The 17631-nt window shown below is 37.7% G+C and overlaps 1 protein-coding gene across 2 annotated transcripts in view; it reads right to left on the bottom strand.

Moving 5' to 3' along the window:
• MAP7D3 (MAP7 domain containing 3) overlaps positions 1-17631 on the bottom strand; it is a 35591-nt gene that overhangs the window by 17136 nt on the left and 824 nt on the right. For both annotated transcript variants that reach the window (XM_011948781.1, XM_011948780.1), the window contains exons 2-7: positions 12711-12809; positions 12526-12609; positions 11117-11280; positions 7665-7782; positions 6889-6993; positions 2782-2877 (exon numbers count right to left, since the gene is read on the bottom strand). In XM_011948781.1, coding sequence (XP_011804171.1) covers positions 2782-2877; positions 6889-6993; positions 7665-7782; positions 11117-11280; positions 12526-12609; positions 12711-12809 — 666 coding nt within the window. The remainder of the gene's footprint in view (positions 1-2781; positions 2878-6888; positions 6994-7664; positions 7783-11116; positions 11281-12525; positions 12610-12710; positions 12810-17631) is intronic.

The raw sequence follows: 17631 nt of genomic DNA on the forward strand, positions 1-17631 counted from the left end.
AAAAAAAAAAAAAAAAAAAAATAGACCAAATTACCAAAGATTGACTACTTATGAATAAAATCTTTAGCTAAATTAAATGTTATCTTTTAGTCCCTCATTTTTAGTGGAGAAAGCATTTTATTTACATATCTACGTATGCCTAAACACTCACATTACACCAACAGTTTGTGCTGCAGAAAATATAGTATAACTGGATTTTTATTAGCTATAAACTTTTAAGACAAAATATTGAGGTTTTTTGGATGGTGGTAATAGAAATATCTTACCATAGATTCGGTAGGAAAGGGATACTGGCAGAAAATAACCTGACATACATATAATTGGGCATAAAAAAGTCAGGAATAGAACAAAAGAAATAAGACTGCAGTACAAGAAAGTCTGTGATAGCATTTAGATGCATTTTGCTAATCATATGAATACTAACAGAGAAAAAGTAAAGGGAGTGGGATATACTCTGGAAAGGAAAAAGTGGAGGGGAAAAAAGAGAAAAAAATCATAGGAACAATGCATTAGCCTTATCCATTATTGGGGGGGGGGCGGGGGTCTAGCTATCCAAAGGCAAGTCTAATACTGTATGTAAACTATAAATGAAAAAGTCCACACAACCCTGAAGATGTTTCATGTTAAGAACAATCTTTAGGTCTCTAACTAAAAGCTGAAGGGTGGCTCTATGCTATTCTTCCATATTTTAGGGGAAAAAAGGAAGTCTGTAGAGTAGGAAACTTTCTCCCTTGATATGAGTGAAGGTTTTCTATATTTTTAAAACCCACAGAGCTTTAAAATTTAACAAGCACCTCCAAAGTTAGCTATCTCATCCCACAAATTACCTGTCTCCCATATAACTGCCCTATCATGTTAGAAGTCATAAAATAAATATGCAACATCAAATGCTGGGTAAAATCACTAATATGATAACTACTGATTCAAACTATTTTGATACCTAAATGCAACAAATTCAGTAATGAAACCTGCTTTGAAATGCAAACACTTAACACCTCCTGGCTTTCCACCATATACCTGTTACCTGGAACATCTTTTCCAGGACTGGATAATGAAGCAGCACTTCTGCTTCTGGCTAATGATGCTTTTGTTGGGCTGAACAGACAACTGATGAAATTATTCTCTTGAGAACTGATAGATGAGCAACGAGCTATATAATGCAAACAAATCCAAAGGAGTCCATTGGAGGTCTCACAAACGCAAAGCAAGAAAGAGCAATGCAAACTGCTCTCAACAGCACCTTTCCCAGCAACACAAAACATACCAGGATTGAACACTGTCATCTGACTGGACTACACTGTCAAGGAAGAGATTCTCAGAATAAAAGGAGAAAGGCCACAGCATACATACCAAAATAACTCTAAGGAAAGAATCTAGGTAACATTTCAAACAGAGCCATTCCCCACTGTATGAAGTTTATGGAGGAACTCACACTTGAGGAAATCAAGTTGCACACGGCAAAACAACTCACGGCAAAACAACTTTTACAAGGATTCCTACAGATAACAGTACTGAAAATCATAATGGTCAAGTTCACTGCCAAAGGCTCCAAGGAAGTGAGTAAACACTTTTGTTAAAAGTAAATTTTGTTGTAAATATCTTGCTCCAATAAATCTTCATGTTCATAAAGATCCCTGTGTTAATGACATTTGTTCTAATGGGATTTGACCTGAATCAATTAAGTGGAGAGTCTTCTATAAAGGAATGGTTTGGTATGAAACAAAAAGCAACAAATACACGTGAAAGGAAAATGCTAGCGAAAGGTGTTAAAAAGAAACTACTTTATGGCCAGTCACGGTGGCTCATACCTGTAGTCCCAGCACTTTGGGAGGCCGAGATGGGTGGATCACCTGAGATCAGGAGTTTAAAACCAGCCTGATCAACATGGCAAAACCCCATTTCTACTAAAAATACAAAAATTAGCCAGGCGTGGTGGCAGGCGTCTATAATTCCAGCTACTCAGGAAGCTGAGGCAGGAGAATCGCTTGAACCTGGGAGGTGGAGGTTGCACTGAGCTGACATGGTGCCACTGTCCTCCAGCCTGGACAACAGAGCAAGACTCTATTTGAAAGAAAGAAAGAAAAGAAAGAAAAGGAAGGAAGGAAGGAAGGAAGGAAGGAAGGAAGGAAGGAAGGAAGGAAGGAAGAAAGGAAAGGAAAGGAAAGGAAAGGAAAGGAAAGGAAAGGAAAGGAAAGGAAAGGAAAGAAAAGAAAGAAGGAAGGAAAGAAGGAAGGAAAGAAGGAAGGAAAGAAGGAAGGAAGGAAAGAAGGAAAGAAGGAAAGAAGGAAGGAAAGAAGGAAAGAAAGAAAGAAAAGAAACTACTTTATATAAAGAAATGCTTTAGTAATCACTGTGAAATTCTGTGAATAATCAGCAGTGAAAATATGCACAAAGGATGTATGTGGGTAATGCTATGAAGCAAGGGCAAAGCTTTCAAGTTCGAAATGTGGCCGGGTATTTAAACTTCCAAATCCAAATTAATGAAATACTGGAAGTGAATCAAATCCTCCAGTACACACCTATCTATACCAATATTCTGTGATTTACTTCCTCAGCTGCATTATCCACCCCCTGTCAGATGATGGCAGGAATTATATAGTTCATTTAAAGACAGATTTTTCTGGCTTTAGCCAAATAAGCATGGCACCAAAGCACATTTTTTAATTTAAGAAGGAATATTTTGGCTTCCAATTTTGGGAATGATTTTTCAAGCAATTCAATGTTGACATAAAATACCTCTTTTAAATCACTATTTAAAATTTGTATTTAGAAGCAACTAACCACGTGGCTTCCTTTCCGCTTGTTCTTTATCAGTAGACGAATGTAGGTTACTATCTCTTCTATTTAAAGATGAGCTTCTCTCCTTGTCTGTTTTCCCTAGAGAGCAAGTACAAAAGAATATTAGTTTTCATAAACTACTAATTATCTCAGGAGTGAGACACTCCTTTTTCAAACATTTTTTATGTTCTCTACCTTGCTTATAAGATTTAATTTCAAATATTATGCAGAGATTCTATATCCCCAAACTTAAAACAAGTTTATTCTTTATCTGAAATGAAAAAAAAAAAAAATTTAGAAAATGGTTAAAATTAAGAGGTAAAATGTCTGATACTTTCTGACATCAAAGTTCCCAAATTACAAACATACAACCCTTTAGACATGATGCCTAATATTTAAAAGTAATTTATACTTTAGTTATAACTAGTATTTTTTGTTATATATGCATATATTTTAAAAAGATATATACGTAGACACACATGTACACACACACACATGTGCACACACCAATATAATAAAATGAAGAAAACATGACGCTCCAGTATCAACTATTTAAATAAAGATATTTGCTCTTAACATAAACAAAATGAATTATCTGAGTTACACATGTATCAACGCGTAGGCTTGAACAGACTGTCAGTGTTTTACCCTACAGAGCCATTCTTTTGATATCAGGTATAAAGTTATTGATAGCTGTAGCATCATGGCCAAAAAAGGGCTTTCAGAGGCTCGGGTTGTCCCGACCTGCAGGACAGTCAAACAGACCCTGGAAGGGGGAGTGGGAATGGAGGAGACAAGAAAACACGAGAAATGGAGACAAGACAAATAGCCTGATCAAGTCTCGTTTAATGGTGGCGGTGCAATGCCTTATATAGGCTGGCAGGGGAAGGGGTTGGGCCAGGGCGGTAACGGGGGGCTGGGTTCGCTCAAATTACAATTGCGCATGCGCCGTGGGTTTGTAATTTTCCCGGGCACGGGATCGCGCCTGCGCCATAGCCTGCATATTTTCCTGGGCGCGAAAATGTTTGCGCACGCGCGGGAAAGGTTGGCGCGCGCGGGAAAAGTTTAGGCGCGCGCGGGAAAAGCTTTAGGCACGCGCGGGAACAATTTATAATAAAGAACCCGGAAATGTGCCATCTTGTCTCCGCTTTTGCGGAGATCAGGCAACAGAGGTTGGCTAATTCCGGGCCTCATGGCTCCGGACATCGGGTCCTGGACCTTACAAGTTAAATAGTTATAACTAGTATTTTTAAAATAAAAATGAATATTAATATTAAAAATAAATAATAAATTTATTAAAAATAAATAATAAAAATAAAAATGAATATTAACCATTGGTATAGATGCCATGATTTAAGCAACTCAAGGAGAAATAATCTGCTTCCGTGTAGACACATGAAAGTGTAGAAATGAAATTCACTTGAGATATTCTAGCTCAGAATACTGAGAAATGTCTGTTTAAAAAATAATTTCTCTTTCGGGGATTTGTAAACTAAAGTACATGTTGACAATGCAGCATCATCTGAAAATTCCTTGAATTAATAACATGATTGAGCAGCATGAACCACAGAGGTGGTTCGATCATGTGATTAAAATCGGTACCTTTCATTAGCATACTGCAAAAAATGACAAAATGGTGTAATTATGAATCAGCAATGAGTAGAAAAAAAATAGACTACTTGAATCAACCCAGATTTAAAATAGTTATTTAAAATATTACAGGTTACATTATTAACTTCATTTGAGTTTAAAATGTTGATCTCTCTGAATTGACCAGGTTTCATTTCAATTTAAAGGTAAGACATTGCCAATATGGATTTTATTTCTTAGAAATCATTAATTATAGCATTCATTATTTCAGAGTGTGCAACATACTATACCTTTAAGCAAGTTATTTCACAAAGTGTCTTCCACACACACCTTTTTGTAATAAGAGTTAATAAAGAAATCATTTTAAAAGTTTTATTTGGAATTGCTTCGTCACAGTACAATTTAACTAATTATTATCCTGAAGTCATAATCTGTCCCTTCTCTTGACCTGTCTCACTAATAAGGCTTTTGCTCATTATATTAAGTATGTAATAAATGTCTATGAGATAAATCTTTGCTAATTCCCAAAAGCAATTAGATAGTAAAACAGAGTCAATGCTTGTGGAACAATTAAGATATATTAAAATGAAAGTACATAAACATGGCACTGCCATTAATGTTATCTAATTTTTCTAAAGGATTTAGTTGATGAATAATAAATTAATTTTACCATATTATAAGCAAGGTGCCAGAGAAAATCTTCCCATATTAATCTATGAATGAACCCAGACTATACATAAAAGTGCTTTGGGAAAGCACATTGAGGGAGGAGGTGGTAAGTGGATGAACTTTTCTCAGACCAATACAAGAGAAAATGTGATATACTCAGACTGACAATAAAATAAAAGACCTCTCAAGCTCATCATTGAAATTTTAAGAGTCCTAAAAGTACAAATAACACAATGTAAGTTTGAACAGAAATCCTTTCCCCCTAGAAATCCTTTTCAACATATTAAAAACTATATTGTTTTAGGCAAAAATGGAAATCTTTTCCATAAGGTTAACTACTGCTACAATTAATTACACTTTAAATGGTATCCAAAATCTTTTGCTGTACTGGAATTTTACAGCAATCAGCATTGCTCAAAAATTGTCGAGACACCTAATAATGCAAAACAAACATTTTAAAATTCAAACTATAATTATGCCTTATTCAATTCACAAGGCACAAAAGCCATCCTTCTTCATCTTTTTTAATGGCTGAGTTTAAGGGAATGATGTGCAATTTGTTCTCTCTTTTTCCTCTCAAGAACACTCCTTTTTTTCCTCTGGAAAGAAAAGGGATCCTTTTTTTGGATTGATGGGTATGGTTGCCTAATCCATTTCAATTATCAGTGAGAGGCACCATGTGCTACAAGCCAGACATGGTTATTGACACACACTTGGGTATAGATTTTTCTTTTAATAAGGAACACTAATTAAAAGGGTAAACACCAGAAACAAAAAGATATTTGAATTATTCATAGTAGATAACTTCACTGTATTTGAAACAACTCTGTATTGCCATTAGGAAGAGTTGTAAAGTGGAGCTTGGCAATACGTCTATCATTAAACATCATTATCACTTTATTTGCTTTTGGGGGAAAACACTGACTTATAAATGAAAGGTACAATTTAAATATCATGATCCATCTATCAAATGACCAAAATATAAACCATAGAAAAGGATGTTAGAGTAGAAATCACTGAATTTCTTGGAGTCTTAACTATAAAACAAGGAAGGCAATTATATTTGTCTGTCAATTTAATTGTGAATAACAAATATTACATATGTAATGCAGATCAACCTGTCCACTGCTATATATATGCTATTATTTTTCTAAAATGAGGTAATATTCACAATACTTAATGGAAATTGAATAACTAGTCTAACCAGTCTGTAGAAAACACAATTTCATTTATAGGTTGGTAGAATATGAACTGATTTTCAAATAAATAATTATGCCACTTAATGGCAATGTCTTTTGACCAAAATATGTTTCAGTTTCAGCTACTGAGGTCCAATAATCCCATCTGATATGATTAACACAAACATCATGAAACAAGTATATTGATGAAAATACAAGGCCAGGCATGGTGGCTCATGCCTGTAATCCCAGCACTTTGGGAGGCCGAGGTGGGTGGATCACTTGAGGTCAGGAGTCCGAGACCAGCCTGGCCAACATGGTGGAACCCCGTCTCTACCAAAAGTACAAAAGTTAGCTGGGCATGGTGATGCATGTCTGTAATCCCAGCTACTTGGGAGGCTGAGGCACGAGAATCGCTTGAGCCCATGAGGCAGAGGTTGCAGTGAGCCAAGATCATGCCACTGCACTCCAGCCTGGGCAATAGAGCGAGACTCTGTCTCAAAAAAAAAAAAAAAAAAGTATGACTAACTCTCTCCCTCTGCTGTAAAATAACATGGGACTCTTCTGAAATAAACCTAAATGTTCCACAATCTAAATAGGTGGCACTGCAAAAATATAAATAATTGATTTCATTAAATAGAAATTCAGTAGAATACATGAAATAACTACTTACTTTTGGCAACGGAATTTTGAAGGCCTGCAGATGACAAAGGCATTTGTCTGATTAAAGCAGAAGTTCCCTGCTCAAGTTTTTCAGTAGATGCAGATCGTTTATTGGCTGAGAAAAGACATAATACTTACTGTAATCATATTTCAAGGAGGAAAGCATCATTAACTGAAACAAAATGAGTTTTCATGATGTAGTTCTATGGAGCACAGACTTACATTACTCAAGTTCACAATATTCACTACCAGTCAATCAATTTTTTTTTTAATTGAAACGGGGCTTCACCATGTTGGCCAGGCTCGTCTCAAACTCTTGACCTCAAGTGATCTGCCTGCCTTGGCCTCTCAAAGTGTTAGGACTACAGGCTTGAGCCACGGCAATTGGCCAATCCTTCTAAACTATATAAATTTTACTTTTGTTTTCTGAAATTGTGTAGAATTATGTGCATATAAGAAAATTCACACTGAATCAATAGTAGACAAGGTAGACTTATTTTTAAAAATATGCATTCGATAAGCTGTATAAAGCTTACTCATTATTCATCATTTTTCTGCTGATTATAAGTTTAAATAAGATTTTAGGTATATTGAGCTAAATAAAATCTACTATAACATTTCACCTGTTTCTTTTGCAATGGCATATCATACAAATTTAAGTTTACTATGTACAGTATTTTTGTTTAGGATACAAACACTAAAACCTTGCTGTAAATGCAAGCTTCTACTCATAGCCAATATTTAAATAAGAACATAAACAAACTTAAAATTTAACAGGTGTATTACCAGTTTTGTTCTCAGAATTCGCCATTGCAGAGCCTCCCCATGACCATCTTTTTTGCTGATAATCGTCAGCAAGTCTCCTCCGTTCCAAAGTACGATAAAGAATAGCTGTAAATTTTTCCTATTTAAAAAAAATGCCAACATATTTTTACATATTCATTATATTAGTCAGTATAATTTTGATCTGTAGCTTATAAAATAAACCATAACCAAATTTCTGTCTCAGGTAAAAGTTTAAGATAATTGGCGATATGTCTCAGCTATCTATCAGTACCAGTGCTTCTCCTAAATAACTCATTTTTTTTATCTTACGGACCCTGCATTGAGAAAATGACCATGCTTTCCTCTTTGTTTATATCATTAGGAAATTTAGAGCCGAATGTGTAGCCTCTTTCTAGCAACTGTACAAAGACTGATTGGTGTACTTTTGTGTATGCTAATCATACCTTATGTTTTATTTGCCTACCTTAATTTTCCCCTCTGCTTGATTCCCCCAAACATTTATTTTATCATCTGGTGTGGTATGTATTTTTAAGTCACCTTAAATTCTTTGTGGAAGGATGCAGGGGAAAAATCAGCACACATGTAAGTTAAATTTATACCAGAATCATCTATTATACTCACATCTGTAACAGCTTAAATTCTGATGTTAACTAATAAAAATAGAGTTTCAAAAAAGACAATCAATATATTTGTCTCGACCTCAACTTTAACTTAAACTGATCAAGACAACAGCTATACAAAGTAAATGCCATGCTTAGCAAAACAACTCCACTTCCAGAAATGAGCTCTTCTCTGAAATATTTCTCATCCTTGTACTGTACCATAGCATGAACTCAGGTAAGCAAATCAGCTTTTAGGACCAGAGGTCTTCTATTTTTTCCTAACAACAACCGTTTCACAGCAAACACCATTCTTACAAAGCCTCTACTGTTCCTACCAAGGGCAAAGATAAACGTACTAGGAAAATGGAGAGGAGCCATATCTTCTGAGAAGAAAAGCAACTGCAATTCTTAAAATAAAGTTGATATAATGGCAACATTTGAAAATTGTATTTTCTAACAGAAAGGCAGTTGTTCTGAATCACTTAGAAACCCTGAAACTATAATAGACTAAAAACAAAGATTAACTTTGTATTATTAAACTATTTCTGATTCTATTCCACTGTTTCCAAATGCATTACCTACTGTGCTCTCTTCCAGATCCCTTCTCACACTATTGGCCACCCAGGGCTCACGTGGAAGTTCCTAACCCATTTCATATACACCTCAGTACCACTGAGTCTGGGTTTCTTTTCTGCTCTCCAGAATTCCTCTCTTTTGCTATATGTAGCCTGCTTACAGTGTCCCATGTCCCCTGTTCTGTCTGGGACTCCCCTGCACTAGCTATCTGGGGTTTTCTTTTGCCCCTTCTCCTGCCATGTCCGTGGCTCCCTTTCTGTCTGTAGTGTCACTCTGCTGCATTCTCTTCTCTTCTCTGTGTTCTCTCTGGCAGCTTCCTCTTTCTCTAAGATAGTCTTTATTTTTTGGTCTCAGTCCCTGTGACTTGTCTCTCTCCTCCATGGACTACCACTCACTCTACACACAGTTTATATTTCACTTTCTTTGGTTCTTTACTTAGTTCTTGGTTCTTTCTTGGTTTATCTTTACTTAGTTCATTCTCTCTCTCTCTCTCTGGCCTTCATCTCTTCACCACAGATAAGTAAAATAAGAGATGTTTCACAGAGGATGATGGGAAGTGACAGAAATTCTGAATGAGAGTCTACCAAATACTAGAGCATGAAACAGAGCATAAACAACCACAGAAAAAGGTTCAGAAAGAGAGAGACAGAGACACAGTACACCATGGATGGGGAAGAGGTGGCATAAGAAGTGTCCTAGAATCAGGAAGCTCTCCAGATAGGGTGCAGGGCTGGAGAGGAAGCACGTACAAGAGCAACGGTATGGATGAGGGAGGAAACTGAGCACCGCAGAGAAAGACAAGAGGAAGCTTCATGGGAGAAATGGAACCAAAGAGAAAAGGAGAGAAAAAGAAACGTAAGTATTAGAGCGACAGAAAATGAGAGAGGGAAATAAAAATACAACACACTGAGAGAAAGGCAGGCAGAGGATATAAAGATGGGGAAAAACAGACAGAAGCTAAGACAAAGACAGAAAAAAGAAAAGAGAGCTGCCTCGGGCAGAAAAGGGCCAGAGTCAGACAGAGACCAAAAGATAGACTAAGCCTTATTTAGGGACACTTAAGAATCCCTGTAATGGGCTGGGCAGGGTGACTCATGCCTGTAATCCCAGCACTTTGGGAGGCCAAGGAGGGTGCATCACGAGGTCAGGAGTTCAAGACCAGCCTGGCCAAGATAGTGAAACCCCATCTCTACTAAAAATATGAAAATTAGCCAGGCGTGGTGGTGGGCGCCTGTAATCCCAGCTACTTGGGAGGCTGAGGCAGGAGAACTGCTTGTACCCGGGGGCCAGAGGTTGCAGTGAGCCAAGATCATGCCACTGCACTCCAGCCTGGGCGACAGAGTGAGACTCTGTCTCAGAGAGAAAAAAAAAATCCTTGGAATAAAGAGAAAGAGAGAGTGCCAGGAAGATAGAGAACAGTGTCACAGAGACCACGCTAGATTCAGAAGGAGTCAAGCATACTCCAAGTCAAGTAGTGAAATGACCTACAAGAGAAAAATTAGGTGTCAGAATCATACAGAATGAGACAGGTAGCCAGATGCCCAGTACCACAAAAGACAAACTGAAGAGGGACAGAAATGAAAAGGAGAGGGCATCACAAAGCCATGGACTCATCCCAACAGAGTGCCAAGGACACCAAAAGAGAATCCAGAAAGGAGAGGGGCAGTGCCACAAAACAAAAGCAAGAATGCTGACTCTGAACCACACATCCAGAGGGGCCCTGTCAGGAAAGGGAATGTGAGGAACATGGGGACAGAGGGTAGAGAGGGAGAGAGTGTGAGTGTGCACCACAGGGAGCCAGGGAAGCTGAAAGGGAGAGCGAGTGCCCTGATTTGGCTGGGGAGTCACACTCTTAAAGGAGTTGTGAGAAATCGGTCAGATGAGGGCATGTCAGGGAGAGTCAGACAGTGGGGTCTGCCCTTATTCTGTAGGCAATGAGACAACAGTGAATGCTTTTTGGTAGTAAACAGAGCCACTCAGAACAAACCCCAGGCCACAGGTACCTCATGTGCAAGTCCTGAAGGTGGATGGGGTTTTGTTCCTGGATTTGGAACGCTCCCCTTCCCTGGCCTAGTGGATCTAAGCTCCTGGGATCTTATCAGGACACGGGTAAGAACGTATATGATGCTGAGGGGAAGAGGAAGCCAAGAAGAAAGAGCTGGGATTGGTCCCCTTTCTACAGGGCCAGTAAGGCAGAGAAGGCCTCAGAAAACAATATTCCAGACTCAGGCAACACAGATTATTCTCTCATGTACAGGCTGTAAAATTATGTACCTTTTGTGCTTCATCCTTCTGGTGTCTTTTTTCTTCCGCAGCTATTCTCCGTTGTTCTTCTTTCTCTTTTCGCTCCTTCAGCTTTCTCTGTCTTTCCTCCATCTGTTTTTCATATTGGAGCTTGGTCTTTCTTTCTTTTTCAAGTAGTTGTGTTTCTTTATTGGCTGAAATATTCCAAATACATTTTCAAGGTGTAAGAGCCAAGAAAATATTTAGGTTTTCCACATCACACACACAGAAGGAAAAAGTTAACATATCTCATTCCCTTTCTTAACACAACCTGTGCTAGTAACTAAAGATTTATTATAAAAGTGGACAGAGGTAGCCACGGAAGAACCATTTTCACTGAGTATTCATTTAACTCTGGAGAACTGGATTGTCTATGCCAAATGACTCTCATCCTGTCCAAACTACAATTCCAAATTAAGAAAAAATATTTTCTTTCATGTGATATTTCTGCTGATTTTCCACCATATTAATATGCTGTACATTAAAATACTAATTTTTAAAAACCACATGGACAGGATATATGTTTTGTTCCCTTCTACTAGGAAACTTCTTTCAAAGTCTTCATCTATACAGACCATATTAAACATGCCAGTTTTACATTAATGGACTCAACCATATACCATATTATAGGAGAGCACAATTTTTTCTATATTCAAATTTTCCCTCACTAAATGCTTCTGAAGTGTGACTCTGTATAAATTAGGATCTAAAAGGATAATCTTTTTACAACTTGGTAACATGCTTTTCATCTTATCTATATTAGGATTATTGGCAATTTATTTTCAGTTTTAGAATCACTTTTACTGGCCAGGTGCGGTGGCTCACGCCTGTAATCCCAGCACTTTGGGAGGCCAAGGCAGGTGGATCACGAGGTCAGGAGATCGAGACCATCCTGGCTAACACGGCGAAACCCCATCTCTAATAAAAATACAAAAAATTAGCCAGGCGTGGTGGCAGCTGCCTGTAGTCCCAGCTACTCGAGAGGCTGAGGCAGGAGAATGGCATGAACCTGGGAGGCAGAGGTTGCAGGGAATCGAGATTACACCACTGCACTACAGCCTGGGTGACAAAGCGAGACTCTGTCTAAAAAAAAAAAAAAAAATCACTTTTACTGAAATCTCATTCTGATTGTTTTTACAAATATTGAAATTTCCAGACTTTAGTTTTCAGAAAATCAAAGCTAAGATAAACTACTCCTTCAAAAATTAAACAATTTAATCAAAGAATTTTCATGGGCCTTCTTTACCTGATTTAGTAAAAGGATTTAATCCAAAATAATACATAATATAAAAATTATACTCTATCATATAAACAAATTAGGAGGAGTAAGTTAAAAACACTTTGTAATATATAACAACATAAAATTCATTTTGATTTTTGAAAAAAGGTCTAAAATATACCGTCTTGCTGTCTCCTTTTCTCCTCTCTGCGCTCTCTTGCTAATCTTTGTTTTATGTCATTTTTAAGCATAGATCCATCGATTACTAAAAAAAAAAATAAAAAGAATATAGTTAGATATTAATAGGGTATCAAATTTTAAAGATATGACACTTTGACATCTATCAAAGCATCAGAGAAATTATACCTGGTTTAAATGTCGATCTTATATTTGAGGAATGGGTTGCAACACGATTAACCACACCTTGCTTCCTCCTTTCCTTAGCAATCTCGTTTGCTGCAGCAACTAAAATACAGGGAGATAAAGGAATTAGATGTTAAGAATACGAATAGCTAACACAGGAGTCAGCAAACCACGGCCAGTTGTATTTGATGATAAAGGATAGGATCACTTCTATAAATCATGACTGATTTCATCTGGGTCAACAACAAAGATATATTGAACATCTATGATCTTCAACAATACTTTAACAAAGACTTTAAAGTGTTTACTAAGATGGGCCAGGGTATTTGCAGACATAAAGATAATTGAGTTGTTAGTGGCGGTGGCAGCATAAGCTTGTGGATGAGTAGGAGCCAATGATTAATAGATTTCAAAAATGTCTCTAACGAAACATTACACCAAGTGCTAGAAAAACTGAGCTGGCAAGGAATTGGAAAAATTAAGCTTCACCATAAATTGGAAATTCAGAAGATAACAGGTTAAGAATTTATGAATTTGAATCGGGAAGCAAAGTGTTAACAGTGAAATACTCAGTGGAAGATCAGGCCCAACCAATGTTACAGAGTACATTTATAAATTACCTAAATTAGGGGCTTTCTACCCTGATTGCACACTGGAATCATCTAACTCACTTTTAGAAAATCAGCAATGCCTGCCTGCCCGCTCCCCACCACCAGTCTCTGGGTGTGGGGCCCAGGCATCCACAGTTGTTAAACGCTCTATTCTGATGCATATTGAAGGTGGAGAAATAAATACGCTTTTAGAAAAAGTAATCTCCAATGAGATGGTATCATTCTAGGTAGATGTCAAGCAAACAAATATAAACTATACAAGGTGCAAACAAACGTGTAAATAGGCAGAAAAGTGATAAACTTCGATAAGGGTGAAGTGTAAGATTAGGAAAGCACAGTATGAGGAAAAGCAAGAAAACTAAAATTCCAGGATGACACACATGAGTTATTATAGGGGAATCCCTGAACCCTTTAATTCCACACATGGCTATATCTAAAATGCCCCATAATACTGAGCATCTTCAGAAAGAGTATGCAAAATAACACTGAAAACTAACTCTTCTTCCCTTGTAGAAAAGCACAGGAGGTAAGCCCCTGTGATGCTGCATACAAGTCTGGTTTCTATGTATTAAGAAAAATGTAACGGTTGAAGATGGGCAGTTAAAGTAACTGAGGGAATAGAGGGGCTGTCCTTGGACTTATAAAATGAATTAACTCTGAGGTGTTAATTGCCACTGAGGGAGTTATTTTACAGCATAACCTTGAAAGTGACATCACAATTGCTGCCATAAGGATCACCATTTTTTTTTTTAGCCCCAGGGGCTGTACAGCCCAGATAATATATGACCTAGCTTAATTTGAAGATGAGACTCTTCTCAGCTTCCTTAATAATTTAACTACTGGCAATTCCATGGACCACAATTATTTTCTGAATTTGAGCACTAGTATATCAACAAAAATTCTTAGTCTATAGACACTCCTATATACCCACTTACAACATTTTTATGTGAGCGCAGAGAAAACAATAAAGTACTTGTAGTATTGTTTTTACACATTCAGTTCTCCTGTTTATAAGTCCTAAGGATAGTCTGTATTTGACACTATTTAGCTGATAATTTGTCTCAAAATCTACGTTTTTGGCCCAGAGTGGTGGCTCATGCATGTAATCCTAGCACTTTGGGAGGCCAAGGCAAGTGGATCACTTGAGGTCAGGAGTTTGGAACCAGCCTGGGCAACATGGCAAATCCCCATCTCTATAAAAATACAAAAATTAGCTGGGTGTGGTGGTGCACGCCTGTAGTCTCAGCTACTCAGGAGGCTGAGCCCAAGAGTTTGAGGCTGCAGTGAGCCTTTACTATCCCACTGCACTCCAGCCTGGGCGACAGAGAGAGACCCTGTCTCAAAAAAAGTACATTTTTACCAGGCTAATTAAAAATCTTATTAAACAGAAATAACCTTAGAAGTAGCTGTGGTGAGAATAATGAACCAAATCATATAAAGGTTAATGTAGTAGTAGTATCAAATCTGATTTTTAGACCTTTGTATTCAAATTCCTACTGGTAAGAAATACATTAACAGAAAGGACAGGGTTTAAAAATTATTTAAAATGTCCAGAAAATGGGATAACGCCTTTATGTCTGGATATATTAAAGTCAACATTTTATTCAACTTCATTGAATGAAAGAATTTACTTAACATGCATTTAAATGAATGAGGGAATTTACTTAATACTCAGTTAAAAGTAACAGCAAGGTATTTCTGTAGTCCTTATACTAATTCTAAATCCAAAATTAAAGTTATATTTTGCCCAGAGATTAAATAGGAAAATGTGTAGTTTATTATTAAAACTGAATTATGAATCTTAATCTGTATTTATGGAACTTTTCTAAAAACTTCCATAACACGTATTGTATATCATGTCACCATTTACAAAGCTCATTTGTATTACTTCATGTAAATTTTTTTTTTTTTTTTTTTTTGAGACAGAGTCTCACTCTTTCGCCCAGGCTGGAGTGCAGTGGTGCATCTCGGCTCACTGCAAGCTCCACCTCCCGGGTTCACGCCATTTTCCTGCCTCAGCCTCCCGAGTAGCTGCGACTACAGGCAACTGCCACCATGCCCGGCTAATTTTTTTAGTAGAGACGGGGTTTCACCATGTTAGCCAGGATGGTCTCGATCTCCTGACCTCGTGATCCGCCCGCCTCGCCTCCCAAAGTGCTGGGATTACAGGCGTGAGCCACTGCGCCTGGCCTACTGCATGTAATTCTTACAACAATCCTATAAAGTGGACATAATTATTTCCCCCCCCCTTTTTTTTTCTAAACAGTTGAGGAAACTGAAGCTAAACATAACTTTCCCAATTCACACAGGTAGTAAGTGGTGAAGCCAGAACTTGATTTAACTGTAAATTTCAAAGCAACTCTATTTTGAAATATTAAGAAAAAATAACAGGAAAAGAAATCTGCCATCAGAGAACCATAAAAATCAGGCAGATTCACAGAATTTTGCCTCAAATAGCAAAAGCCAAAGTCATAGGGCTGAGACTTTCAGAAGACCTCCAAGTTCAAACCAAAGATAGCTGTCTTGAAGACAAAATTAGAGACAATTTTCTACGATTTAGAGCTGTCTACAACGGAATGGCTACTTGGAAAAATATTAAACTCCTCATGAGAGTGCCCACTCAAGTGGAAGAAGAGCCCCCAGGGTTTTACAGCTGGGACTCTGGATGCCTGACAAGATAATCTTAAGGTTTCTCCAACTCTAAAATTCTATGATAATCTGGCTGTCAATCTCAGTAACTTTTTCTGCATTGGTAGAAATTATTCTTTGAATAAGTTATTCTAAACTGAGAAACACTGGTGAATTTAGAAAAACAAGAAGGGAAAGGTGATATGTCAGTGGCAAGTTTCTTACGCTCATCTGGTTGAAATATTCAAATACATTTTTATTTTAAAACAATTCTGCATAAAAATATAAACACGTGTTTTGTTAAAATAAATATTCAGTATGTTACAACCTCAGCACAGTGCTATGCACAGAAAACATCACTTGACAAATATATATTTACACTTTATATGTAACACACACACATATATATACATGTATCTGTTGAATGCATACACAAATGCATAAAATAAATGTATTTTGACTGTGCTGTGCATTTATATGTTATGTATTCAAGACAGTTTTAACTCTTGCTGACAGGCTCCCAGCAGAAGATGAAAACAATATTTTAGCAAAAACATCTTCTCCTTGACCCCTTCAGGAGAACGCTGAGATCTAAAGGGCACTTCTGGTCAAGTTGGTGCTCTGTGAAAAAAGTCTAACGTGCGATATTTCCAATTCCTAACATGAAGTGGGCAGCAAGGATTTAAACCAGGGTTCTAGGTTAAGACTTCTACGTGGCTCTTAAGTTTTTGGTTTGAAATGCTGTGAATTCAAGTATCTGTCCCATATATAATTTTAAAACACTTTCCAACATCTGATACACAATTGTTTTTAGGGGTTTATCCGGTTCACAGCTTCTTCACCATATTGGAGTAATGCTGGTTAATCTAAATCACTGAAATAAACCAGTGTCTGAGAGCCACGGGTACCAATAAGCAACACAATTTATTAGAGACTCTCTTTCTAAGTGAACCACAAGTTTAGACACGGAAGGAAGATTCTTTTCTCCCTAACGAATGGTGAAAGTGTATGTAGTATATGCTTCTGACACAGTCTTTGGAGAGCTGATTCAAAGTCTTCTCAAGTGACATATAGCTTCCCAGTCGTAAACAATCTAACTTTTTAATTGCAAATGCAAAAGAACCCCTAAGAAATTCAATTAAAAGTAATAAAATCGTTTTATTCGCGCTCATAGCAGAGGGAACTAGTCTAACAGGCTAAAGGCAACCTCCTGCAAGGAAGAAATGCTATCTCAGGTAGTGGAGCAGTCTCCTGGACCAAGCAATGGCGCTGTCAAATTGTGTAAGATTAACGGTTTTCGAGGAGGGAAAAACTTTTTGGCGATGGGACCCGTTGAGGAAAAAGCACTCTGAAGTGCTGATTCTCGTTCAGTTCAACCTAGGGACTGCAAGATGTCCCACGGAAGATGACATCTTGTCTAAGTCATGTGCTACAGCAGGCAAATCAGGAGATGCAAAGAGCCAAGTTGCATCCCAACTTTTACATCAACTTTTAAGCATCCCCACCCTCACCTAGCTTCTTCCCTGAACCTTGACTGGGAGGGTGCAGGAGGTAAGCCTTTGGGAGAGGCAAGGACTGCGACAGTAAAAGCGTCTAAACTCGCCCACGACCCGGGCTGGGGAATAACTCAAATTTTCCGTGCCTGGAAAGGCTGCCTGGCCACGGAGGCGGCGCCGGCGCGCGGA

Source organism: Colobus angolensis, unplaced genomic scaffold (assembly GCF_000951035.1).
Source record: "Colobus angolensis palliatus isolate OR3802 unplaced genomic scaffold, Cang.pa_1.0 Scaffold283, whole genome shotgun sequence".
NCBI lineage: Eukaryota > Metazoa > Chordata > Mammalia > Primates > Cercopithecidae > Colobus > Colobus angolensis.